This window comes from Paraphaeosphaeria sporulosa (assembly GCF_001642045.1).
Source record: "Paraphaeosphaeria sporulosa strain AP3s5-JAC2a unplaced genomic scaffold CC84scaffold_1, whole genome shotgun sequence".
Lineage (NCBI taxonomy): Eukaryota > Fungi > Ascomycota > Dothideomycetes > Pleosporales > Didymosphaeriaceae > Paraphaeosphaeria > Paraphaeosphaeria sporulosa.
Genome location: NW_017253360.1, coordinates 2,189,293 through 2,215,562, shown reverse-complemented (window position 1 = coordinate 2,215,562; position 26,270 = coordinate 2,189,293). Strand labels below are relative to the sequence as shown.

General features: G+C 53.7%; 8 protein-coding genes across 8 annotated transcripts; 5 read left to right on the top strand and 3 right to left on the bottom strand.

The window, feature by feature from the left end:
• Positions 1-46: 46 nt before the first annotated feature.
• CC84DRAFT_1211555 (uncharacterized protein) lies at positions 47-637 on the top strand (the record flags this gene model as incomplete). The annotated part of the gene is made up of 1 exon (XM_018182386.1): positions 47-637. The coding sequence occupies one exon, from the start codon at positions 47-49 to the stop codon at positions 635-637; it is 591 nt and encodes a 196-aa protein (XP_018042294.1).
• Positions 638-3,783: 3,146 nt separating this feature from the next.
• On the top strand, positions 3,784-5,505 carry CC84DRAFT_1192300 (MFS general substrate transporter; the record flags this gene model as incomplete). Its single annotated transcript, XM_018181241.1, has 3 exons — positions 3,784-3,880; positions 3,990-4,357; positions 4,420-5,505. The coding sequence occupies 3 exons, from the start codon at positions 3,784-3,786 to the stop codon at positions 5,419-5,421; spliced, it is 1,467 nt and encodes a 488-aa protein (XP_018042293.1). The 3' UTR covers positions 5,422-5,505.
• A 606-nt stretch (positions 5,506-6,111) lies between these two features.
• CC84DRAFT_1134101 (alpha/beta-hydrolase) lies at positions 6,112-8,286 on the top strand. The gene is made up of 6 exons (XM_018176011.1): positions 6,112-6,522; positions 6,568-6,659; positions 6,712-6,805; positions 6,855-7,153; positions 7,206-7,362; positions 7,441-8,286. Exons 1-6 carry the CDS (start codon positions 6,381-6,383, stop codon positions 8,100-8,102), a joined length of 1,446 nt encoding a protein of 481 aa, XP_018042292.1. The 5' UTR covers positions 6,112-6,380; the 3' UTR covers positions 8,103-8,286.
• A 1,776-nt stretch (positions 8,287-10,062) lies between these two features.
• On the bottom strand, positions 10,063-12,980 carry CC84DRAFT_1254294 (uncharacterized protein). Its single transcript, XM_018184449.1, has 3 exons — positions 12,604-12,980; positions 12,448-12,552; positions 10,063-12,393 (listed from the first exon to the last, which is right to left on the bottom strand). The coding sequence occupies exons 1-3, from the start codon at positions 12,697-12,699 to the stop codon at positions 10,399-10,401; spliced, it is 2,196 nt and encodes a 731-aa protein (XP_018042291.1). The 5' UTR covers positions 12,700-12,980; the 3' UTR covers positions 10,063-10,398.
• Positions 12,981-13,649: 669 nt separating this feature from the next.
• Positions 13,650-14,313, bottom strand: CC84DRAFT_1159336 (uncharacterized protein). Its single transcript, XM_018177204.1, has one exon. The coding sequence runs from the start codon at positions 14,242-14,244 to the stop codon at positions 13,771-13,773; it is 474 nt and encodes a 157-aa protein (XP_018042290.1). The 5' UTR covers positions 14,245-14,313; the 3' UTR covers positions 13,650-13,770.
• Positions 14,314-16,760: 2,447 nt separating this feature from the next.
• Positions 16,761-18,499, bottom strand: CC84DRAFT_1134098 (DUF887-domain-containing protein). Its single transcript, XM_018176010.1, has 2 exons — positions 17,759-18,499; positions 16,761-17,705 (listed from the first exon to the last, which is right to left on the bottom strand). The coding sequence occupies exons 1-2, from the start codon at positions 18,239-18,241 to the stop codon at positions 17,019-17,021; spliced, it is 1,170 nt and encodes a 389-aa protein (XP_018042289.1). The 5' UTR covers positions 18,242-18,499; the 3' UTR covers positions 16,761-17,018.
• Positions 18,500-19,314: 815 nt separating this feature from the next.
• On the top strand, positions 19,315-21,177 carry CC84DRAFT_1159334 (seryl-tRNA synthetase). The gene has a single exon (XM_018177203.1). It carries the CDS (start codon positions 19,415-19,417, stop codon positions 20,963-20,965), a length of 1,551 nt encoding a protein of 516 aa, XP_018042288.1. The 5' UTR covers positions 19,315-19,414; the 3' UTR covers positions 20,966-21,177.
• A 1,521-nt stretch (positions 21,178-22,698) lies between these two features.
• On the top strand, positions 22,699-24,776 carry CC84DRAFT_1192296 (uncharacterized protein). Its single transcript, XM_018181240.1, has 2 exons — positions 22,699-23,469; positions 23,521-24,776. Exons 1-2 carry the CDS (start codon positions 23,035-23,037, stop codon positions 24,544-24,546), a joined length of 1,461 nt encoding a protein of 486 aa, XP_018042287.1. The 5' UTR covers positions 22,699-23,034; the 3' UTR covers positions 24,547-24,776.
• The last annotated feature ends 1,494 nt before the right edge of the window (positions 24,777-26,270 follow it).

Genomic DNA, 26,270 nt, shown 5'->3' with positions numbered 1-26,270 from the left:
TATGTTTCTATTCCAAGGCCAGACCCAAAGCCAGCCCCCAGCCAGAATGGCGCACCAAGAAGACACGCCCATGCCCAACGCGCCCCTCACCCCGGACGCTGACAACGACGCCGAAGGCTCCCCCGAATCGCCTCACGCCGAGCCCACCTCCCCCGTCATCGACTACTCCCCTGCGTCAATCGCCTACTCGGAAGCTTTCGAAAATGCCCTCATGTCCGCCGTCCTGGAAAATGAACCGGCCGCCCCGCGAACACCTCTGCCCTCCATCCCGGTCATAAATCCCACAACGCTCCCTGTCCCCCTCGACAGTGCGCTACGAACATACACCTCGCCTATCCCAGGCGTCCTCCTCACCCACGCGAATGGCTATCATACCGGCGGGCCCGGACCCAGTCCAACGAGCATAGACGAGTTTGCGCGCAAGTTCATTGCGGAAGAGGGAATCGTAGATCGGAAAGGGTTGGAGAGTGCGGTGCGGAGGGCGATTGAGGTCAGGATGGGTGTTGTGCGGGAGAGGATGGAGAAGAGAGAGGAGGCTGTGAGGAGGAATAGGGGGGTAGAGAGGGAGTTGGAGGATCTGAGGGTGCAGAGGGCGGCGGAGGTCAGTGTGCAGGAGAAGTTGAAGTTGAAGAGATGAGGAAGACTAGAGTCGGAAGACCTTAAGAAAGTTGCGGAGAAATTGCTGGGAATAGGAAGGGTGTTTAGTGGTGCGGTGGCAGGCATGGGCGCGTGAGGACCAGTCGCTATCGCAAACGCGTTCTGAAAGGTCGCAATGCGTTCCGTCCGCACTCTATCTCGCACAATGCACTGTGGAGGGCAACCTCGCCGACCTTCGGGATACAGAACAAGCACCGAGTTGTCATTCACATGACTTCAGGGTTCAGAACACAGCACAGCATTGGTCGGGCCCATATCATGAAGAGGGGGATGTCAGCGTTTAGTTTGGACTCCAAGTCAAAAAAAAGAGAGAATCAACACTAGGGTTGGTCTCGAGGTCACGAAAAGGAGGGAAAGAAGGAGGAGGAGGCTCCGATTCCGGCCCTTGGATTGGGGAAATCATCGTAGGCCCGAAACTCGTCGTGTGTATCACATGAAAGCATTAGAACAACGTGATGTGCATGCATTAAAGGCTGCAGGAGCAGGAGTTCACGAAGCTCACCATGATGTAGATCCCGGTAGAAGAGACGGTGAGCAGCTAATGGTGGACGCCCCTCATGTGTAGGGCCCAGACAGACAACACAGAAGTGATAGGTCCTCGGGTACGCTTTTGAGTATTTCCATGCTGATCTGGTGATCTAGCCCGCAGCACGACTCGGCATTTGGACAGCGTTAGAGTCAGCACTGGCGAGGGGCCACCGCTCCCACGCGGCTTTAGGTCAGAACGTTGGCGACGCAGCCGCGAGACGTACTCAATATTGTTCCCGACGAGAAACACATGTTCAATAGGGCTGCTTCGGTGAGACTGAGTAGACGTGAAGAAGGCGTGTCGCACGACTGAAGCGGTACCGGGAAGCGCTCGCCGCCCCGATAGAAAGCTGCGAGCAGTTACGCGCCACGGGAAGACGCTGATGAATCCACTGCAATTGCGTGACATTCGTCTGCCTCTGATCGATTCGGAAGCGAGCGACTGAGGCCTTGTCCTCGTCCACATGTTCACTCATCTTCTAATCAGAAAAAGCAACATCCGCAGGGAATCTGAGCTTCTCCCACCCCACTAGATCTTTTCATTTTGTCCCGTCCGGCAACGCTAACAACAGCCGCGCAGTCCAGCCGCTGGCATTGTACCAACAGCCCGCGGATGATATAACTACCGACCAAGAGTCGGGAGCTGCATCCGGTTCTTCTCGGGCTCCTCTGGTCAATATTGCACTCGCTGCTGGAAACGCCCGCAGACGGCACGGCAAAAGGCCTCAAAAGCTCAAAGCTTTCCACAGTCGATGTCAATTTCGTCAGCCCTCGCAGCCCAGGAGTACCTGAAATGACAATGGTATAGCTCCTGCGAGCTCTACGGCCATACGCTTCGTAGGCTGTTCTCACCAGACCTTTTTCCAGAACTGGCCGCAAAGCATCTCGAAAACAGCCAAAAGTTAGTTTAGTGCGGGATGTGCAGTCTCAAGGTCGCGTAACTCCCACCCGTGTCCAAGGCGGAAATGGAAACACTGTCCACATGGTCACAACGTCTCACAATTTCCGCATGTATGTACGGCACAGTCGAAAAAGCGGTGGCCGTTAAGGCATCTGAGTTGTCAAAGGGAGACTGGCCATGCTCGCGGCAGTGCCGACTTGTATAGGGCTCAATGCCCTGAAGGGCCGGATGGCGTCCGATCCTGGCCGAGCTACACTCGTCCGGGGCGAATGGACATTATTCGCGACCGATAGCCGACCGTGCTCACGGACAAAGCCTGTGTAACATACGACGAATAGACGAAGGTCCAATGGCACGGTACGGAGCCCGACATTCGGAACCTTGATACTTACGCAGATGACGCGCTTAGACACCACCATATTTCTGCATTCGGTGGTCAGTACCAAGCGATCATAACCTCATTCCGCCTCATTGGACGACATGTGGCTTACTAGCGAATGGCATTCAACATGCATAGGGTCCTGCATTTACGCCGCGCGGTAGCAACATTTACCTCTTCGGGCTCGATTCCACGCGCGATGATCCATTGCATTGGTCCCTGACGAGCGAGATCTGAGAAACTCTTGCCGACAATTTATGTGGAGGTGCATACCCTTTTCACCACCAAACCTGCCACATACTTCGCAGACGTAACCTTTGGACTGCTTTACCTGCGCTCAGCACCAAGCCGGTGACAGCCTCTCAGCAGCTGGATGTCCTGCTGGCTCTCACATACTTGGAACTGGAGAACTCAGGTAAATTCAGGACTGTCAACGCTCTCGAGGAAGCTCGCTCCTCGGAGCTTAGGACACGTCGTCTCTACCTACTACTTCCGTCTGCAAATAACCCAAAAGCCAGCGATTGGGCGCCGCGCGGCTCTCTGACAGCCTCTTTGCATCCGTTCGATTGCTATGGGAAACGGGCTGCATATATGCGTGCTGGTAGATGCATCAGTTGTTGCACAGCGGTTGAAACACGAATTTTGACTGGGCCCTCGGGGAAGACGGCCACGGCAAATCAGAATTTTCCCCTTTTCTAGTCCATTCACCGGGATGTGTATACAGCATGTACCTTGCCGCGCGCGCCACGTGCCTTCCGCGTCTGCCGCAGTGTTTGTCTATGTACACGATGAAATGATGATGGGTATGGACGGACTGCAAGGTAATGGATTGTAGAGCAAGCCACGATGCACTCGTATAGCTTAGGCATCTTAATGCAGTTAGCTACTCCGGCAGCAGATGACAGTCTCTCCTACAGATCGTCGCGAACGCGCAGAGCAGGGCGTTACCCATGGGGCATCCCTCCTTCGAGGCCAAGACGTAACTCGGTGAAGGGGTACGATGCTGATGCATAGGGTTTCAGGTGCAATGTATGATAAGGATCCCACTCTGTTGCGGCGCAGCCAGTCCTAAAGAAGAAGGCTGTCTGCCCTACCGTAAAGTCGCGGCGTGGGCGTTTGTGCCAAGTGGTTACTAACCACGCTCATCGCTCGCCACGTGACTCCTGGTCATGGTCGATGAAGTAAACGAAAATGAACAAAGAGTGCGGAAACCGATTCTATGTTCGTCTCTATATAAAGGAGCAGATAAGACTTGAAGTCGCATTCCAATTTTATCTGAAAATCTCGTCAGTGAAGCTGTCTTCCAAGATCGTTAGCCATGGCCTCACAAGAACGGATTCCACTATCTTCAGTATCAACTAGTACTGTGATGCAATCAGCTCCCCCTGATGACGACGTTGAGATTGCAATTGACAGTGGAGATGCCACTTTGAAGAAGTATTCTCGAAAATATGGAGTATAGATCCATGCGGTCCATTGGGGTATTCCATCACTGATCTTTTTAGGCTACTTAAGATGGGCCAGATGATCCAAATGACCCTTACAACTGGCGATTCGCACGCAAACTTAGGATCGGTACCATCGCCTCGTTCGGGCAGCTCGTCGCCTACATGTCCGCGAGCATGATCGCACCAGCACTGGTCGATCTCGAACACGAACTCCACGTCGACGATACTGTTTCACAGCTGATTATGTTGATAACATTCTTGGGTTTCGGGATCGGACAGTTCGTCTTCGCTGCACTGGGAGAGATTTTGGGACGGCGGCCCGCATGGATAGCGGGCAATACATGGTTTATCTTTTGGAACACTATTGCCCCGGTGGGAAACTCGACACAGTTGTTGGTGGTTGCTCGATTGATGGCCGGTATAGGTGCCAGCGTCAACATATTAGTGAGTCGTCTCTTTGAAGTCTGCACCTTCATGGGCATGTGGCTGACATCGACTACTCATAGCTCGCCGTACCTATAATGCAGGATCTTTTTGACGAAGATGATCGCGGCGAGTCCTTAGCCGTCGTATCGTCTTTGACGTATTTTGGCCCAGCATTAGGACCTATTCTAGGAGGGCTCGTCTTGCAGAAACTTCGCTGGCGTTGGATATTCTGGACCTTGAGTATCGGTAACACTGCCGTCGTTGTCATGGGATATTTCTTGCTCGAAGAAACCTACGCCCCCTCTCTTCTCAGTCAGAAACGCGCAGCAAAAGCTGCCCATGCATCGACGTCGCCACTATGGAAGCTCTGGCAATCCATGAGAGCCGCACAGCAAGAGACCGATCTTGGCGAACATTTCTTCCGCCCCTTCCGGCTCTTTGTGACTCGACCTATCGTCTACCTCATCACCGGAGTTCTCGCACTTGATATGGCCGCATACTGCATCATGCTGTCTTCCATCTCGAAACTCTATACCGAGAAATATCATACCTCCAAGTTCACCAGCAGCTTGCATTACATTGCTGTCGCCATTGGTGCAACCATCAACGGACAGATCGGGAGCAAGATCCTGGACCGCATCTTCGCCATGCTCAAGCGCCGCAACACGGGCGTCGGCCAGCCTGAGTTCCGCGTCCCATATCTCGTCTCGGGCCTTCTCCTCATGCCCGTCGGCCTCCTTTGGTACGGCTGGTCCGCGCAGCACGGCCTTTCATGGGTCATGGTCGACTTTGGCATAGGCCTGTTCACGCTCGGCAGCTTCACGACCGCGCAAGCGGTGAACTCGTATCAGGTGGATGAGTTCAAGGAACTCAGCGCGAGCGCGCTGGCGGCGACGTTATTGTTGCAAAATATTCTGGGGTTCCTGGTGCCGATTTGGGCTCCAAAGATGTATGAGGCGTTCGGGTATGGGTGGGTGAATAGCCTCGTGGCGCTGGTCATGCTTCTTGTGGGGTTGCCGATGGCGGCGGTGCTGTGGTTCTGGGGGGCTAGAATTAGGGCCATGGGGCGGAAGGATGAGTAGTTCGAGTAGTGATGGGTGGGATTTTGGAGCGTGGTGTTCTTGGGTTGGGTGCTAATGAGAGCTTGATGTTTCTCTGTTGATGTGAGCTAGCGAGAAGGGTGGCCGTTCTGATTTGAAGGCTACACTCGTTTCCTGCTCTATACCTGCGGGTACGTCTGTTGATCTATTTCCGCATTGTTTCCTTCTGCAACATGTCTTCCTGTGTCTTTCTGCGATTTTGTGTTCCCTTCTGTCCATGTTCAGCTCACCAGATGCACATACATGAGCCTCGGAAAGGAAGCAAAACACACCATCACAGTTCGGAGCGCAACGCCGCTTACAATGCATCCGAGGTCACTGCTGCGCTGCTATATCCCCGCTGAAGCCCAGCGCCAGCCTACCTCTAGAACTTACGCAGGTACGGTGCCGCATCTCGATCTAATTTGTAGGGTGGTACGCATGACGTTGCCCGTGCTCTACCCCAGACCGCGCGAACGTCGCCATCATATACCCGTTCAGCCAACCCACCTCGCTGGCACGACATTTACGACGCGGGCGCGCTCCGTACAAATCCAGAGGCCAGAGGGCTGTGCCTGCGGTGTTGATCGCAGACGCAGCTATCCAGAAGCGGCAAGGACGGGCGGGCTCGCACCGCGGTGCCGGCCAACCATCGTCATTGCCCTCACGACCCTGCGCTGTGGACCCTGCGGCGGGAGCAATCATCTGCCCCGTGCTAGTGTCACAAGCATACCGTACGCGTGTGCGCAGCGCTGTCCTACTTCCTACCTCACTTCACTCGGGTTGGTCTGGGGTCTCGTTGTTTGATTGACTCTGAATTGCGACTGATATCTGCCCCGCCAGAAAAATCTTCCACACGGAAGACTGCGTACTTGCTCGTCTCTTCCCACATTGACCACGCCCGCGAGTAAGGCTGTTGCACATCTCGACGTCTCCGGGCTTGTTGCCGCCAGCACACGATTATGCTCGCACAGCTCGTGTGGGAGAGCTTCGCGTTTGTGTATGCGGCTGCGAATCTGCTCGGTGTGATTGTGCTAGCGGGCCTGCGCGATGGGGCCTTCTTCAAGCGGCCTAGCAAGGAAGCTGTGAAGGAGGTGCAGATTGGTATGCTTGGTCCTTTGATAGATGGTCCAAGCTAAGTTGCTGCAGCGCAGAAACAATACTGGAGCGTTGGGCTCAATCCTCTGCCCGGGTTCTCGCATCGGTTTTTCACGCTAAGGAATGGAGTCAAGCTGCACTATGTAAGAGGGAGCAATCAGAATGCTTGAGTCGGGCTAACTGTACTTGGTTCAGGTCGTCAAGACGGATTCGCTGTTGCGGAAAGACAGCCTTCGGTCTTCGCAGGATGATGCTGTCAAGCCGCAGAACGTTGCTGTGTTCATTCACGGTAAGGGCATTGCTTTCCCGGCATCTCAATGGATACTGATGAGGTGGAGGCTTTCCTGATTCCTTCCTTCTGTGGAAAAAAATACTCGGAGCTTCGTCACTCGACTCCCATATTCTCATCGCGGTTGATCTACCCGGCTACGGGGGGAGTGAGGGCATCAACACGTACAGTGCCAACGACGTCTTAGAAACCATGGCAGAGTTCATTCTGGGCATGCGAGAGAAGTACCTGAAGGAGGAGGCGAAGATATTGCTTGTCACACACGACTGGGGAGCTGTCATCGGGGCGAGGCTTGCGGCGGAGGCATCACAGCTTGCCGATCGTTGGGTGATCGCCAGTGTTTTGATCGTACGTTTAATTGTTCTGTTTTGCACGTGGGGATGAACTGACAACAACACAGCCAGAGCATGCATACTCTAACACCACGGCTAAGGTTGCATCCGCAAAGCAAATGCTTCACACCTACATGCGTCAGCCCACTCGCATCTCTCTTCTCAAGAATGCGTACAACACGATGAAGCCAGTCCTGAGCCAGTTCAGGCGCTCTTTCTACGTCTGTACGTGCCACTGTGGTTTGCTGCATGATGTTGTACTGCGTTGATATCGCTCCGTTGATGCTGACACATCACGCGCAGTCATCTTCAATCTACCCTATCCCCTCGCACCCATCTTCCCCACCTTCGGCAACTATTGGTTCCTCCGCCTCCTCCACAAAGCTGGCCACGGACGCCTCGCCCCCAGCAAATACCGCAAGCTCACCTCCAAGGAGGCAGGCGACGCTATGGCCTCCTCCGCAGGACCCGCCCTTGCCCAGCTTGACGAGCCCAACGGCTACGCGGCATCCCTCAAGAATCGCCTCCCCAACAATGGCATGCTAGAAAAGTTCCGCATCTACCGCGAGGGCCTCTTCCGCGGCCCCTGGGAGAAATCCATCGAGACTGTTGTTGCGCTCTCGGAGATCCAGTCCTCGAGCAAGCGCGGCTCAGGTGGCTCAGGCGCAGGCTTGTTTGATGATGGTCCGCCAGGTGCGCTCAAGGCGCCTGCGACCATCGTGTACGGCGCTGACGACCCGGCGTTTGAGAGCCAGCTGGCGCTTGGTGGGGTGGGTGATTACCTCGCCAAGGATAGCCAGGTTGTAGTGTTGGAGGATTCGGGACATTGGCTGCCGCTCGAGGAGCTAGGGAGCAGTGCAATCGAAGAGGTGGTCGCGTGGGCAATGGAGGGCGAGGAGGGCGCGCTGAAGGAGAGGTTTGGGGGTAAGTGGAAAGAGAGGGTGAGGTTTCATGTGCAGGTATAGAGGATGGAAAGAAAGGGATCGGCGGGGCGAGACAGAGCATTAGAATAGGAAGGCTTGTATGCGCTTGATAACGGAACACTTGGGCGATGGTGATGGTTGTATGATACCACGTCATGAATGTGAGTGACGTCCTATCACAGAAAGTATTCATGTGTTGCGAGGAAATGAAAAGAGCAGGTGGTTTGAGAAGTCTGATCGATTTCAGGCGCACATTGTCTATGCACAACCCCAACAAGAACATATGGACGTCCTCTCCAAGTCAAACACCAAATCAATGTCTCAGCCGACCAAGATATAAGCCACGTTCCAACCAAGAGTCCATAGTCTATCCATCATCCTTCATACACCATTCACCAACAACCACCGCAGCGCATCAGACACGGAGTTGCGAAGTGGGTAGGCCAGGCACAAAGCCCTCAAATTCCACACGGCCCACAAACGCAAGACTCCCAGTCGAACAGCAAACTCTGAGGGGGCTCAGGTGAGAGGTTGCGGGTAGGCCAGGCAATGAAGCCCTCAGATTCCACACGGCCCGCAACTTGAGCTGAAGACAACCCTTGGTCTTTGGACTGTTGACTTGCCTTGATTTTGCCCACCTCTTGTCCCACCAACCAACCATCATATCCTTCCACCAACAAGTTCAAGAAGAAAGCAAACCCGCATCCAAGCGCAAGGGACCCTGTGGCCTCGAACCACACCCTGTTCTGTTCGGTTCCGGTATGCCCATGATGTTGAGGCCGATCGAGCTCAACGCTGGACCATCCACAGATGGAGAGCGCCCATGGCGCGGTGCCATGTCCGGTGCCCAGTGTTTTCCACTGTTCGATTTAGTTCCGGTCGGTACAGGGCTGTGGCGGCGGGTGGCGTGGTTTTGGTCTTGTGTTAGAGTCGACAAGATGTGAAGGTGTTAAAAAGATGTGAGTAGGTCGACAAGGCGTGATGAAGTCAACATGCTGTGAGAGGCTCGATTTGATGTGAGAAGATCGACATGTTGTGAGAAGGTCAACAAGGTATGATGAAGTCGACATGTGGGAGGGTCAACATGTTGTGATGAAGTCGACATGATGTGAGAAATTCGACAAGGTATGGTGACGTCGACATGGCTGTTATGATGAAGTCGACAAGGTGGTCCAAAGGAAGAGGTAGAAGTCGAACTCATGTCAAGTGAAGGTGAGTGCCGAAGAGGGAAGGCACAAGTCCCACCACCGATGCAGAGAAGGAAAATTGAAGAGCGTGTTGCGCACACGCCGCCACAGGCCAAAGAAGTGAAGAAGTTATGAAAGGAGAGGGGAAGAGCGGCGGGCGAAGCGCGCTTTATATACACCTCTGGCCGCGGCCGGATCAACAATTTCGCCTAGTGAACTTAAGCCAGGTGAAGCGCGTGATCTAGAGACATTGTCGTGATCCAGCGGTGACTGGGAGCGTAGTGAAGGCAAAACTGAAGGGAAAAGTGAAGGCGGGCGCGCGCGTTTGAGCGCTCTGTGCGGCGGGTGAAGGCGGCGGGCGACGCGACAAACACTGGCGACGGCGGCTGGGGTCTGTGCGCGGGTCAACGAGCCGACGATCATCACGCCGAAACACTGGGAGAGGTGGGATCGTCGCTTTGTGTAGAAGGGCGGCAATTTAGGCAGGCAGCGAAGCGCGGCGGGGACTGAGTGCGGACGTAACAGGGAAATGACGAAGACAATTGAGCGCTTGCACAGAATGATCATGTATGCAGACAGAAAGCCATAATATATGAAGAGTGTCCCAGTGTATATCGTAAAGCAGCTCGTAGAACGGTGTGGCCAATACCTATCACACGCAAGAAGACATACCACCGTCGACTTTCATGCTCACGTCACTCCCTAACGAAACGAAGCTCCAATGCTCGATACCCTATGACCATGCCCGTCTTTGAGATGAACTTATACCAGCAGCGACCTGCGCTGTAACTCAAGGGCAAAGCAAGAGTGTGGTTAACAGACATTTAAAATGGTCGGAGTATGTTGGAGGACTTGACACGAAATGAACCCAATAAACTAAAGTCTAGCACTTAAGCTGGAACGTCCCATTCAGTCTACAACAAAGGACAGCAACCGAGCGAAAATGACCAAAAGAAAGCTCACTAAACGCCCGATCCCAGGGTGTATAAAGCGCCACGAAAAAGCATCGCGTGGAAACAATCGCATCAAAACCCCCGCAAACTGAGAAAACAACTCGATCACTAAAGGACCAAGGGCCAGGCTACGATTCCACCGGAAGAGCCCACAGCTAGCGCACGTCACCTGTGACGCGTACAACCGCTTCAGCTGAACTACTGTTGCCGCCGCTGGTACTGCGGATACTGATGAGGATCCTGTGATGAGGCTGGTTGCTGAACCCATGATCCTTGGTATTCAAGCGGATTTCCGTACAGATCGAGACCGAATGCATTCAGACTGGTATAATCAGGCTGCATGGTTGTAGTAGGGACTGACGCATCATAGGTGTTCGTGTTTGGAAGCTGATACTGCATCTGCTGTTCGAATGTCGGCATTGGCGCCCATTCCACGTAGTTGCCGACGGTTTCGAAATCATGTTGCGTAACGACGAGCGGGCTGACATGGGGGATATCGGGAAGAACGGGGGCTTGAGATATACCGAGACCCATCGGCGCTGTTGACGAGGTGTATGCGGACTCGTAGTTTGTTGATGTGCATTGTGACGTTGTGGCTTGGTAGTTGTGGATTTGAGGCTCGATAGGCAGCGGCTGGAAGGGGTTCTCGAAAGCACTGCTCTGTGGATGCATTTGAGGCTGCTGCTGCTGTTGCTGAGGAGTTGGACGTCGGAAGATGTTTAGGAAGGAGCCGCTGAGAGCAGTAATCTTCTCCTTTTCTTTTGCCTTTCCTTTGCCCTTCTTCTTGTCGCTCTGCGTGCCCACGTCAGAGTAATCTCTCCACGAAGCCATTGTCATGCCCTCTTTGAAGTGGTTCGAAATGTGTGTCTCCCGCTTGTCCCAGGTCTCCAGGCGGTCACCGCAGAATCCGCACGTCCACCCTTCTGCAACAGGCTCCGCAGCTGTCTTCCAGCGCGCTTGAACGATGTCAAACAAAGTGGCATTGTGAAAATTCTTAATGTGCTGTCGCAGATGGTCTGGCCGATAGAACGTTCGGTCGGCTGCATCCCGCTTCCAGCACTCGTCAATCCTGTGGTTCTGCAGAAAGTGCTCTTCCGTTGGATTCTTGGCCATGCAAAATGCGCATACAGAGCCCGAGTTGGTCCGGTTCGGAAAACTCAGACGCGCGCCATGTAGCATGCAAGTCCACCGCGCAGCTGAAGTCTTGGGTCTGTGTTGTGTGTCCTCGTGCCGCCGCCATGATTTTGGTACCAAAGCCTTGAGACAGAAAGTGCATTGCCACATCTCCTGGTCCACGGGAAGTGTTTGATCGAGAGGTGACGTTGTCATCGACGCTGGCGAAAGCAGAAGCGGAGTTTGAGGTGCCTCCGCATGATGAGCACGTCGATAGTCTTTCTTCTTTCCCCTTCGTGAGGGCCTTACGGCAGCAGAGGTGCGACGATGAGTAGAATCTGCATGAGCCTTGTCCTGGATGAATCCAGCAATGCCCATGTCGCTTTGTGGAGCCTCTGCGTCTTCGCTGTCGTCTGCCCCATCCACCTCGCTTCCGCTTTCGACGTGTTCTTTATTCATCTGCCGGGCTCTAGCATTGGTGAACCATGTGTTCACTTGCTTCTCGGTAATTCCACATTCCTGCGCCAACCATCGCTTTGTATCGGCAGTTGGGTAAGGATTGTGCTTATTTGCATCCAACCAGGACTGTAGTCGATTTAACGCCGCAATCGGAAGCTTAGAATTTCGACCCGCACGAGAACGCTTGACACGGTGCGCTGGAGAGGACGGTGACGATGGCGGAAATCTCTGGTCTGGATCGCAGCTGGGACAATATTCCGATTCAACCAGAAGAGGAGCTTCACAGATCGAGCAGCGTGATGCAGGACGGAGACGTTTGAGGCCTTTGCCGTGCATATCACCAGGAATGTCTAGTCTTGGGAGAGCATCTTTGTTTGGTGACAAAGGATTTGTTGTTGTAGGTAGAGCCTGGTGAATTGAGTGTGCCCGACATTTTTGGCATTTGACTTGTTGTCCAGGATTCGTGAGTTGCCAAACTTCACATTCCAGGCAGGTCCGGTCGAAGACTGGGAGGTCAGGGAGCACGAAACTGTGATCCGGTGCATCACTTGTGGTGAAGACATTCAATCTAGTCGTAATCGGGTCGACAAGAGAGTCTTCCCGCACTCGAGTACAATCGCTCTGTAGCGTTGCCATCAGCTGGTTTCTACCATGTGAAACGACTGGGAGACCAACCGGCGCACTCCAGAGATCGCCTGCATTGAAAATTACCGGTGTGTGATTGTTTGTGTGATTGTTTGTGTGATATGGACGAGTGTTGTTTGGAGCGTGGGCCTGAAGCTGTTGAACGTCAGCCAACATGCGCTATTCGGAGCCTGTCAATTATCATACCGACGGTGACACTGCACGACTCGTTTCGTATCCAGAGTCAAAGGACCAGATGCTGGAAGCATTGGCCTTGGAGCCAATGTCCTTTGGAGAAAGCATCTTGGTCACCTTAGCCCCGGGATCCCGGTAGCCCAGGATCTTGAGATTTGATTGGGTGAACAGTAGGGTTCCCCGGCCTGATTGGTGTCGGTAGCCAGCACCTGGTCAGTGTGTCCTGCCGGAAATGGTATTCGTGTATGATATCCGTCTTGAGGTTGCGCGCTTGTTGTTTATTGTTGCGATCGTGAAGCTGGTTCACGAAACAACGGACCAGTGAATCTGAGCTTCAAGAAAAACGGCAAAGGCGACGAGGCCGCCATTTCATATTAGTTAGCCAGCCCACCCCGCATCGCAGCAGTACGTAGCATTCGCAGCATGAAAGTATCGTGTGGCTAAGTGTGGCGCGTACGGTGAATGATTGGCCCGTATCTATTAACAGCTGCGCAGGGGTCTGCCCCGTCCGCGCTTCAGGGCCTGTATGAGGCTCAGTCGGCCTTGGGGTCTAAAGCTAGGCCCATACCGTCTTGGTGCGATCGCTTTTCCGCTGACAGTGCACACGATGTTGTCGGAAAACCCTCTCGAGCCAATCGGACATGCCTGCGCAGCAGAGGCAGAACCTGTGGCGGTGTACATCAGCGGTAAGCATCAGCCAATCGTGTTCTCAGCTATCCCTCGCACAGCCATCGCGAACGGGCCGTCTCGTCGGCGGTGGCCGCGGTCAGACGCTAGGTCGCTGCGAGTTGCGCGCTTCGGCGGTGAGCAGCACGATGGAAATCGCGAATGGTAGTGCGTGACGTCAAGCCGTAAGGCTATGAAATACCCGTCGAGTATTACACCGCATCCGCCCGCGTCGGAGGATTCTCATCGCTGGTGTGATCATTGTCGCAGTTCGCATGGCTTCGGGCCCGCCGGCGGTCTTGTCCACCTTGAGGCCAATCGTTTCACCGCTGCACTGCATTTTCGTCAGCATATAGATTCTCAAATCTGTGGCCTGCATACCTACAGCTTCGCCAGATTACAAAGGGATCATCCTGCAGTTCCTATCGCAGAGGCTCGGCAATACCGCAACCCAAAAGGGACAATGCGACACTTTCGTACGTGCCGAGGCGCTTCACGATGGTCGTGACAACCTCATGAAGCTGTAGCACTTTGCATGCCCTTCCAAGCGTCGTCATCAGCGACGATATGTGTTCGATAGATTGAAGGCGTTTCCGAAGCGCATATCCCCAATGGCGGCAAGTCGATCGACAGAACTCTGATGTTGTGCGCTGAATAGTGCATTGTCGAGCTGTTAACATGTACAGGATGGTGTTGTTGGTGCAGAGCCAAGGATGCTGAGGTGTTGCTGACATCGAGGGAACGGAAGGCGCGAACCCGCGCAATGGTGGCAGACACGCCGTCCATCGCGCACTCACAACGGTAACGAATCTTGCGAACTGCACAAATGATGAGATGAAAGAGGAGTCCGTACCGTGAAGTATTGCGCGAGTTTCCTGGTGCTTCAAGCATCATTTCAAAACGGTTCCTGTTATAACTCGTACGAGTTTGTCCCCTCCGGCTCCATATGCAGGGCTGCACCTGAGACCAACGCATAATATAGTACATAGAGACTTGAGGGCCATCATGCTACTCTAGGACGCGTTATGTCGCCATGGGAAAAAAGCAAGCTGAGGAAACCACAGGACCGATAGCAAGATGCTCAGTCCGTATGGCGGCCCGCAGCGTCGCTGGAGCATGGCCCCTGCACTAAAGATGACACGCCCAAGCAAAGAGAAGCTACCATTTTCTTTCTGTTTCGCGTGAGTTCGATCCTGCGGCGGCTGGCATGGACAGGGCTGTGACAAGGAATGGATCTGTGGTGCGAGAAGGTTGTGTATTACTCCAGGATAGGCTATGTGGGACTACGTCTTTGTTGTGAACAGGATGTATGTCACTCTAGAATGGGTGCTGTGCAGTCGCCTTCTATGGGAGCCTGATTTCATACGATGATGATAGAGATAACATTCAGGCTACAAGCAATGCCGAACCCATGCTGGAATGGTATTGATAGTGCCATCATGGCAGCTAAACCGTTTCGAAGAAAATACGGTCAGGGTCCACGGCGAGCCTGCTCCGCCTGGGAGCAAACATACAATTTCTGTTATACAAGGCCTTTTTTGCGTCCTCAGTACAATGACCCATCTGGATGACTTGGGATCAAGATATATGGCAATTACAATGGAGCTCCCGTTGTCAAGTACGGGTACAACTGGGTCTAGATGGATGGCAATGCCGACAAAAGCGTCCCTCGCTGCAATTGTTTGGTGGATTGGCTAGGAGATATGGACACCGAGGAGCCCAGACCTCGGCGCCGGTACCCAGCAAACAAGGACCTGGGCCGTCTTCGCGCTGTGTATACGCAGCATCCGGCAGATGTCGTGGAGCGGGAGACATGGGAAGGTCTACTACTCGGACATTGGGAGGGAACAGAGAAGCACTCGATCTGAGGCGTTTTATAAAGTACTCTTTTTTGATCCAGTATTGTTTGGAACGCTGCAGATGGGCAAGTGGGTTTTCTTCAACCCTTGCCCTCTGCTCGTGTAGCGGTCTACACCGATGCCCTTGCCAGCCTGTGGTGACTCCAGCGTTCCTCTGAATTATAGCATTCGAAGCAAGACTGTTTCTGATTGTAATCGATCTCGCTGGGATGTGTGCGAGATCTCCGCACGCTGACCTTGACCCAGTTGAACGATGCCGGCTCAGCACCACAGTCCAGTGTGTGCCCGCGGAAGAGGGGCATCGCCAGCGAAAAGGCGTACACTGGGCTACTGTAAGCTGTACAGATATGAGGTGGAGGTCTGTGATGCGAAAACGCTATGTCACCTGGTGTTGACCCAGGTGAAGCGCAGTCCAGCGCTTCACAAGTCTAGCTCTAGGCGATGGTAGAAGTAGCGTCCATGTTGTGGGCAAACTGGAAGCAAGCACGACACTATGGAAGTCACAGTATGCGCGCTCTTTGCGCGTGGTCAAGAAGTGGTCGCCAGCAAAACAAAAAAAGAATGCAAACCCGTGCGCAGTCGGAGGCTCGAACTCACGCAAAACCACAAAAAAATGGTAGCTTCTCTTTGATTGAGCGTGTCATCCTTAGTGCAGGGGCCATGCTAATCTTCTCTGTATCGTTTCAAATTGACCAAATGTTCCGAAGAACGAAGTGTACGTGAATAATACGGTATATGTAGACAATGAGTTTTCAGACGACTGGAATAAAGCGAAACGGGCCACACGGCGAAAAGTGGCTGTGGCGGCCTAGAAAACCTGGAATTGCAAACGCTAGTCTGTGCGCGCGAACGTTGCGCTTCAGCTTTAGGGCGGATCGGCGGTTGGTGCTGGTGCGCATCGAAGGTTGGCTGATCCAGATATCTGCGCGGAACGCCGCATCGACATTCCATCGGAAAAGCAGGCCAGGCCTCCAAAAATATCTGATATGGCCTCAGCGCGTTCTTGGGGTGTTTGACGGGTTGATCCTGTATTTTTGTAGCAGGATATAGATCGTGCAATGCACTTGGATTTTTCAAAGCCTGCGGGTGTCCAAACAGCCTTAACAAAATGTTATCTTGCGACAACCCGACCGGCACAGGTAGGAAAAGTCAAGAGAAGTACCTAAGAGACGGCGGAATCCGTGCAAGGTGTTTTCCACGCGGCAACGTGCTCCTCGAAAGTGGTATTCTGCGCTTCTTGACTTCTTGAGGAGAGGCGGATGGGCCTCTGTGGCGACGTGGAAAAGAAAGCTCACTTTTCGGTCGGATTTCTCTACCAGTCATATCATGCGTGTTTTCAAAGCACACGGGTCTTTGGATACTCGAGATTTCACCCCCGCTGAGTACTTTTGAATACGCCGAATTACCACAGTGCGCATCCTTGAGTCACAGCAGTGGGCATCTGTTCCATGAATCTCCAAAGAAGAATTCACCTCTATGTCAGTTCGCGATGCTTCAGTCTATCATTATAAATACCGTACATCATGGTCAGGTTCTATAGGATGCCTGTTTGCTGTTAAGAGAAATACGGAGAAGGTATTTTGGTGTTTGTGTGGGACTGCGGGGGAGGGGTTGCAAGCGGCCGAAGCTCGGAGATTCCTGGCTGTCTGCACTCTGTGGTGTGATGAATGTTCTGATTGCATGTGCATTACAGAAGGCTTGCTGGGTATCCAACCAACTAACCTGTACTTGCTAATAGCAGAAGAACACTTCCTGCTACGCGAACCCTATGTACCATCCTTACGAAGAAGCACCTTCTCTTAGACACTTACGCCCGCAGTATCCCCGTCGTAAAACCATCTCCGCCCATGCTATGCATAAAAGAAATGAACGAGATTGAGAACCTATCGCCTCGCAATCACACTACGCAGCCCTCGCACTGCTGATTGTTCTCCCGTCTTCGCCAGTCCTCTTCCGGATTTCCATTTGCTCAATTTCTAGGTGGTTCGCTTTCTTCTCCACCTTCACCGCCCCAATGTAGTCATTCACGTCGGTACCACTCGTCTGCGCATAGGGTGTTGGCGGCAGTGACTGCAGGCTGATGCCTTCGACGAGTACCTGCTCCTTCTCCGCCTCCTTCGCTTCGGGCTTCTTCGTGCCAAGCGGCGGGTCGAATCGCTTCCTGATCGTTTCGATCATCTTACCAAACCAGAACCAGTTCAAGCCATTGAGTGTGAAGTTCGACAAGAGGTAGCATCCCGCAAGCCACAGTGGGACGGCGCGGTCGCCAGCAAACTGCATAATGTCGGATGTCGGGATGGCGCTGGGATCGATGGTGGTGCCGTTGTTGAGCTTGCCGAGCTCCGGGTCCTCCAGGACGAACTCGCCGGCTGAGATCGCGCGGTAGACATCGGAGAAGACGCGCACAGATTGGTAGGAGCCCCAGCAGAGGCGGCAGCCAAAGAAGGTGACGAGCAGGAGGATGCCGTTGTACAACTGAAGCTTCGAGCCAGTCATGTTGAGCTTATCGCAAAACCAGTGAATGTTCAGAAAGGGCGACGAGAGCTCATATAGGATAAACGTGGGTCCGTAGAAGTTTACAAAGGGTCTCTGGTACACTTGTTAGCTTTCCAAAAGGTGCGCATAGCTTGAAGGGAACGTACAAAGCCAAGCGAGAAGACGAACAGGGCGGAGACGGCGTGCGCCAGCATTCCCGGCCCAAAGATGCTGATGTTCTGAACCGTGATGACGAGATCCCACAGGAAATACCCTCCCGCAAACGCCTGTATCAGCCCTCCGGCACCGGTATAGCCGTGCACCTTGCCAGCCCAGTCCATCTCGCTCCGCTCCTCATCTTTCGCCATGACCCAGAGGGCGAGCACGCAAATGATGGTGCTTTGCACGAACGACACAATGTGCACATCCCAGTTGAGCTTGGTGCGGGCATTGAGGCTGCTGTATGTCCGCGGAAAGAAATAGCGTGAAAACACCGGCGCGACGATGAGGTTAACGGCATAGTAGAGAGAGAAGGCGAAGAGCACTTCATGGATGTGCAGCGGGAGAGTATGGAGCGAGACGTAGTCTGCGAAGGGCTCGGTGAGCTGGCGTAACCAGGCCGGACATGGGAACGGGAACGGGTCGTGCATGGTGGGACGCGGTCCGCGGGTCGTCTCAAGCAAGGGAGTGCTGCGTGCTTGGTAACGGGCGGTAGCGATAGTGACGAGCACGGAGAACTGCAGCGCTCGAGAGCGGGCGGCGAGGCGGCCTGGCAGACGACGTGTGTTTATGTGCGAAGTGGGTGGCCAAGGCAGCGGGCGGCAGCGGAGGTGCTGGTCAGCTCCGCAGGCGCTCAGCGATGGATGCAGGTCTGGTCTTGTGCCTCGGTCGGCGCAGACCACAGACGAACAAAGCCCTTCAATCAGACAACGGCACGGCCAGGCACTCACGCAACTAACAACACATGGGTCTAGTAACCTCACACGATATCGTCACAAATACACTTGGCTGCCTGTGTCGCTTCCAAGGTGCTCAGAACCAAGACGTGTGCGCCTCACGAGACCACGTCATGGGCTAACGTTGACAGGTGGGCGTTTGGATGCATGGCCATGTACACCGCCACATGAGGCGCGCATTAGCCTGCGTACTACATTCGGCCTGGACCGAAGAGTGACAGCGACGACAATTGTCTAGAGCTTGGTGTCTTTTGCATCCCAGGGTAAGTGGCTGCTTTCAATTCGCTTCGATTCCAATGGACGGAAATCAGTCTTCTCATCAGCTGCCCACCTTGTACCTGATCAACATATTCGACCAAGGACTCCAGAATCCCTACTCCACAGTTATCTTGCGCGACGAGGCTTTGATATATAGGATATCAGCATGTGCGTTCCAGAATGGCTATACAGGCGCTTTGGCTAAGTAGGCGATTGCAACGTAGATGCAGGTGCATCTTTGGGAAATACGCTTAACCTGAACGAAGAGGGAGAGAATTGCAAGCGATTGGTGGTTTTCGGGTAGACTGTACTCGAAACAGGTGGTCATCTCTTTTCGTGAACCACCATGTTTTGGACCCATTCCCTCGAAAGGAATAAATGCCAACTTGAGAGCATGTGGGCAACGAGTGGACGCGTACCTAGACTACATGAGCGTGGACATGTTGTGGGGAAGCAGGGGTCCTGCTTGGCGAACGGAGCTTGCGCAAAAGTTCCGACATGGTAGCTCCAGAGAACATGCTCACCTGATACCAAACTGGGTGAACATCGTGTCGTGTCTTGCACTAGCTGGGCTCTTTTGGTATCTGTATAAATTCAAATGGCTCAAAGATGAGATCGCTGCAAACCCTCTTCCCGCCAACATGCGCGGCATGCCGGACGCAGCTCCAAATCATACGAACGACCACTCGAGCACCACGCATAGCTCGCCGCGCATATACCAGACCCGCGTTCGCCCCGAAGCCTGCAATCGACATCAAGCACATTCGCCAAAATCCTGGCTTGTACGAACAGAACTGCATCGACCGCAACTACGCGGCGCACAGCAAATCTTCGTGGCGCATCATCGAGCTCCACGAACAATGGCTTGCGCTCCAACAAAATGCCCGCCATCTGAGGGAAAGGAACAACCAAATACGTGGGCAGCTGAAGGCAAACTCGCACAGCGCAGGCGAGGGAGAGGGACAGTCAAGAGAATTGCTCATCGACGAAGCGAAGGCGTTGAAAGCTGAGATTGGAACCATCGAGGCAAAGGAAGTGGTGCTACAAGAAGAGATTGACAACCTCGCTCAGGACCTGCCGAACTTGAGCAGCACAGATACGCCCGTTGGCACCGAGCCGCAACTCCTCGAATACATCAATGACCATCCCGAGCCCGAGCCTTCGCAGTCAGACCGCGTCTGGAGATCGCATGTACACATTGGCTCAGAGCTTGGCATACTGGACTTTGCGGCCTCGGCGCAGACATCAGGATGGGGCTGGTACTTCCTGGTGGGCGATGCGGCGATGCTGGAGCAGGCGCTTGTGCAGTACGCGCTCACTGTTGCAAGGAATCGGGGCTGGAAAGCCGTGGCACCACCATCGCTGGTATACTCGCACGTTGCGTCCGCGTGCGGGTTCCAGCCACGGGATCAGAACGGTGAACAACAGGTGTATGCAATCGAGCAATCGGAGAAGGACCAGGCGAAGCCGCAGCTGGTACTCGCGGGTACTGCTGAGATACCACTCGCTGGCATGAAAGCCAACCAGACTTTTGAAGACGTCGAACTTCCACTTAAGACGGTTGGCGTCTCACGATGCTACCGCGCCGAAGCGGGTGCCCGCGGTATCGATACGAAGGGGCTTTACCGCGTCCACGAGTTCACCAAGGTGGAGATGTTCGCATGGACGCTGCCAGACACCAACGAGCAGGAACATTTCGCCGCCGACACACCCTCGAACTCCAAAACGATCTTTGAAGAAATGTTGTCTATTCAAAAAGAGATCCTACAGAGCCTCGGCCTGCACTGCCGCGTCCTGGAGATGCCTACCACCGATCTCGGCGCCAGCGCTACCAGAAAGATTGACATCGAGGCCTTTTTCCCCTCAAGGCGCGAAAAGCACGAAGGGTGGGGTGAGGTCACGTCTACATCCATGTGCACTGACTACCAGAGCCGACGGCTTCACACCAGGGTTCGCTTGGGAAAGACCGGCGGCAAGCTCGAGTTCCCGTACACACTCAACGGTACGGCTCTCGCTGTTCCTCGCGTGCTAGCAGCCATACTGGAGAACTCGTGGAATGAACATGACTACTCTGTGACCATACCGGAGGTACTGCGGCCATTCATGGGAGGGCAAGAGATGATTCAGGGTCACAAAATTCATGGGACCGGCAACTATTGAGGTCATAAAAGCTGCTGTCATGTGTAAGCTTGTTTGAGTAGCGTTCTGTACATTGTGTATCCAATAAGCTAATTGTATATATCCGTTTACGGAAATCCGTCACGAGTTTGTTTTATTCAGTGTACAATGGGAAAGACAGTCATTAAAGAGGCATTTGCAACCTGCTGGTGGTATCCTTTCCCAGGGAATGCCACTGAGCCATTGGTCCCCCAACTGTACGGCAATTACGGCCGCCTGCAACTCTTCCACGTTGTCGGTTATGGATACAATACTTGCCCAAGTGACGGAGAAACTCATATTTGTGCTGCTTCTCACGCAACGTTTCCCACTGTTCAACGCCAATTATAGGCCATACTCAACGAAATGGGCTCACATCATGACGCTACCAAATGACGTTTCCGGGATAGGCCAAACCGTCCACGGCCGTTCGACACGTATGTTAGAGCTTGAACTCAAACCGTTGGGGTCCAGTCAGAGGCTTTGGCATCATTGGCAGCAATGACCGACACAGATCTGTTGTCGCGTTGGCGACGCACGGCACGTCAAACTTGAGGGACATCGTCTATCTTCACCTGTTTGATGCAATACCAGGTCAGCAGCAGTATTTTTCCCTGCCCTTGAAACATTCCTAAATTCTTTGCAAATGGTGACCGTACAATGCCACGTAAAACATTCGAATTCCGCATACCTCATCTTGTGTCAGCATAGAGGATTGTTTCACGAGAGGACGCTCTTTAAGATAAATTTCGGAAGTGAGCTGCAGCTATCGTGGTGGCAACTTGAGCTCAGAGAGTCGATGTCAAGGAGCGAGGTTCGACGAGCATATTCCTTGCGACTTCTGCGGTGTATTTGCTCTTGCTTGTATTGCGGTGGCCGAAGTGACGGTGTGTCGCCTGAAACTGTATACATCGAACGATTTACCGGGGAATACCATGTGTATTCAAGTTCTGACAGTCTCTGTTGATTTGACTACTTCCTGATCCCTGCCAGTCTTTCCTAAGTGACGCTATTGTCCTGCTAGACGTGTCGCCTGGGACGCATGACGCCAACGAACTATCGCCGACATAACGCTCTCAGTTTCCCTCGGGCAACATGGGACTAGTAACATTACTGGCGGATGAAATACAAATAAGGTTGATGGGATAATGATGTATTGAGAGTACCTGCGAGACTCATAGAAAAGCCAGATCGATATGAACCAATTCTTTGTGATTGTAGTCAGCGGATCACCAACTGTCCAATCTCAACCCTACCTGCTCATACCAGACCGTCTCTGATGTCTTGCAATCGGACAGTACTATTGGAAGTGCGTTCAGCGATGCTAAGTGCAGACGATAGGAAGTTTTGTTACATCGTAGCTACAACGCCCGCGGGGGTGGCCAGAAGTACTAGAGGTAGCCGTACACAAGGTCATTGGGTTTTCGGTTTCATAGAAATAGATTCACACGATGAAGTTGCGTCTTTCATGGCCCCAATCCCTGTGGTGGGTTCTTCCTAGAGTACGTACTAGCAACTGGAAATATGGCCATGGAGAATAGACTACCGCAGCACCTAGTTTGGGCACCACGGGCGCGCTCCGCGTCGACGAATATGTGCCAGTCCTCGGTAGCGAATAGACGACATTCGAAGAGGCTTGGCTCGGGTAACAGCGGCGATTGGCGCATCACATGCTGCATCCTGGGACATCCTGGCCTGGTCTGCAGACCAGCTGCATGCGGGCAACGCGATGGCTGTCGCCACAGCCACCGACTTCCTGCCACCGTGAGCTCTTGAAACGCTCGACGATACAGCGCCGGACGAGGAAGACCGACCGCCGCCGCCGCCATTCCAGGAGCTCAAACCTCTGCGCACCCATCAACCGTCCAGGGCGGGGCGGGCCTGTTGCAGTACTCCAGCCTCGCTGCACCTCGACCTGCAAGCACAGCGAACAACACAACACGCAGCCACCTTGTGTACGCCTGCGCTCCAGCCCCTCCGCCGCCATCGCATGCTCCGGAGCGCACATCGCCATCTTCTCGTCTGCAGACTTGTCCGTCGCATAGAATAGCCGGGAGTCATAGCAGGCCCGCATGGTTTCCTATCCCGACTCGCAGGGCGCAGAGCGCTCGCTCGCCATCCGCCGCCCGCCGTCCGTAACCTCGCACTCGTCGCGCGCTTCGACCGTCCGAAGGCATCGCCCGCACCGCTCGCATTTTGGGGGCTCCTCGTACCAGCCGCAGAACGAGTTCCCCGTATTTACGCACACGGGCGATGTCGACATTTTGATCTCCAACGGGCGGAAAGAGCAACGCTATCTGCTCCACAAGCTCATCTTGGCGCAATGCTCCGGGTTTTTCGAGGCGGGACTGAGCGACGAGTGGGCGACGGCCGGCGAGAGCAGCGCGCAGAGCGCAACCTCGGCAGCACTCGCGAGGGTTCCGCAAGGCGCTCTACAGGAGAAGAAGGTCTGGAAGTACGAACTCGAATGGGGAAGGGACGACGATCTTCCCATGCTGATTCAGAAGGTACAACCCCTACATCTTCTGCAAGAGCACCTGCATTCTGACACAACTCAGAAAGCGCAACCCACGTTATTTGGCGGTGATGGCGCGTCCTCGCAGCCGCCAGCGCTTCGTAACAAGCCGCCAGCGCCTCAAGCGGGCTTCTTCCGCAGCATGGCCAACTTCTCCTCCCTACACGTGCCCACGACGCCCACCGACCCCGACGACGACACCTTTCGAGACTACGACAACCTCCTCCGCGTATTCTATAATTATCCTCCTGCTCTAGACCCCGTCAATATCGCAAACGCATACGTCGAATGCAAGTCGCTTCTTCAGATCGCCGACATGTACGATGCGCTCGATGTGATAGGGCCGCGAGTTGATCACCATCTGCTACGATTCCAGGGCCGGTTGTGGAAGCAGATTGCCAAATACCCCCCAAGCTACCTCAAGCTAGGCTACATGGCACGGAGCAAGGCGATATTCTCGGAAGCAATGGTACACGTCGTGGGTCAATGGCCGCAGGGCATGAACCAGCTGAGAGGACAAGTCGCTGAGTCAGTCCTGGAGCTGGTGGAAGACAAAGTGGATGAGATGGATGAGCTAAAGGCAAAAGTTGAGGTCAAACTGTTCCGGTTGACACTTACAACGAGCAGAGGCGAGCGTGTGACACCTTCGAACAACTGGCTCGAGTGGATGGCCATATCTCTGTTCCGGCAATGGCTCGCAGAAAATACCACGCCACCACCCGCACCAATTTTGAAGTCTCCGCGACAGCCTTCGCGAAGCGGAGATGATACGCCTTTGCCTCCTCCACCACCCTTTAACACCGGCCGAATATTCAAACTTCTTGGCACTGGCGGGGCAAGCTATCTGGGGCACGATGAGTGCAAGCGCTTCCTCAAGCTGAGTCCCGAGCATTACAATCGGGACAACCTGAAGCGTTTCGAACGACGCATCGAGGAGATCAAAAACAAGGCAAAAGACGCTGTGAAGCCTCTCATGCGGAATTTCCTCGAGTTGGATCTTAGAGAAGGTGGTTTGCCATATTTGACATGTACGCGCATTGACCCACATGATTTTCCATGGGATGAGTAGAATTTGGCCTGGAAGTGAACGCTTATTTGTTATGTGATATCTCGGACATCGATATCAGGAGTCGGCGCAGGAAATGGCTATTTGGTTTTGTAAGAGAAGGATATTTTTGGCGCCAGATACCCTAGTTCACGTTTATTTGTCATTTGCTGCCCTGTTTCCTTTGCATTTGCGGCATATAGGATAATGCAATCTGACAAGGGAGACGTGCTGGTCACGCCTTTCTGGGGAAGAAATGAATTATTAGACACGACTGTTCCTTCTGATATCTCCTTTTCCACTCACAACATACGCTATCATACTAACCCATAACAGAACGGGACTATTCGACTTCCAATAGTCTCTTCTAGTGAGTTTCAGTCGAGCTCTCTTCATCTTGAAGTAGCTAATGGTCGGTCCAAAAAAAAACCCAGCCTTTGACCACTGCTAGGGGCTTTACCCTCTCTTTCGCGCTCTTCCAGTCATTCTTTTTAAACACTAGACAACTCGTCGATCGACTGGCGCTATGTGCTGCGATATCAGATCAAGTTACCGTCGTACAAGCTCTCCAGGCTGTGCTGTAACAGAAGTGAGCAAACAATGCAAGCTAACAAGACACTGTAATCACAACATATATACATGATGTAATGAAGCAAGGTCTCGGTAAACGGCGGCAGCTACAATAGAACCTAGAGGCAGAAACTTGGTGCAGTAGATCCCAGGAACTACAGGTGAATACCGCATTTCAGAATCATTGCAGGTACTGTTGCTCCTTCCGAAAAGATCTCTTGGTTTTGGCCCCACTGAATCTGTAGAAGCAAGGAGCAGGCGCTGACATAATGTATTTCAGATCCCTTCGTTCGTATATGCATAGCTCAAGAAGTTTGGAAAAATCCTTCTGACAGGCTTCGGAGTGTGGCCGGTTCCCTCCATGCCCAGCGATGAGGCGGGTTGGCCAGAACCATTTTTCAACTTGAGGTGCAAAGAGATATGTTTCTCACGGCCTATGCCTATTTAGGTGACACGCGTACATGATAGGATGCTGTAACAGAGTTGTTCAGGCGCATGAGCTTTCAGAATCCTGTGGCGCCGCACAATCTTGGACCGCACTCTGTCACGTGAACTGAGCTTCACCCGCTTGGCGCATGGGCTCCGCGACTCCCGCGCTGAGCTCTCTTGGCGCGTTCCCCGCGAATATCAAGAGACACGCTGCGATCGCAGCAGAGCGCCCCCTCCACCGCACACGCAGACGCCCAACTGCGCCATTCTATTGCGAGGCCAACATCCGCACATCTGCGCAAGCGCCTTGGTGCCCCGTGGTAAGCACCCCCTTAGGAATACCCCGCCGGAAACGCACGCAATTGATTTTACCCTGCGAACGCGAGATCTTGCTCCCGCCGTCCATCTGGACCGCGCAGCAGGCAAGTCACTTTCAGCGCGCCACGACCGTCGCGCTTCGAGCGCATTCACCTCGCTCGCGCCCGACCCGCGCCGAGCCTTCATAGCTGCACTTGCAGCACCGTGCTCTGCCTCATATCCCCTCACCTCACCCCGCCAGACCGCACCTCGATTCGAGGTCAAGCCGCGCGAAGTGCCACTGTTGCCTGTGCAATACACACACACACACACACACACACACACACACACACACACACTCTCTCTCTCTCTCTCTCTCTCTATATATATATACATATCTCTCTCTCTCTCTCGTGGAACGTCGACTCTTGCATCGACTTACAGTCAATTCA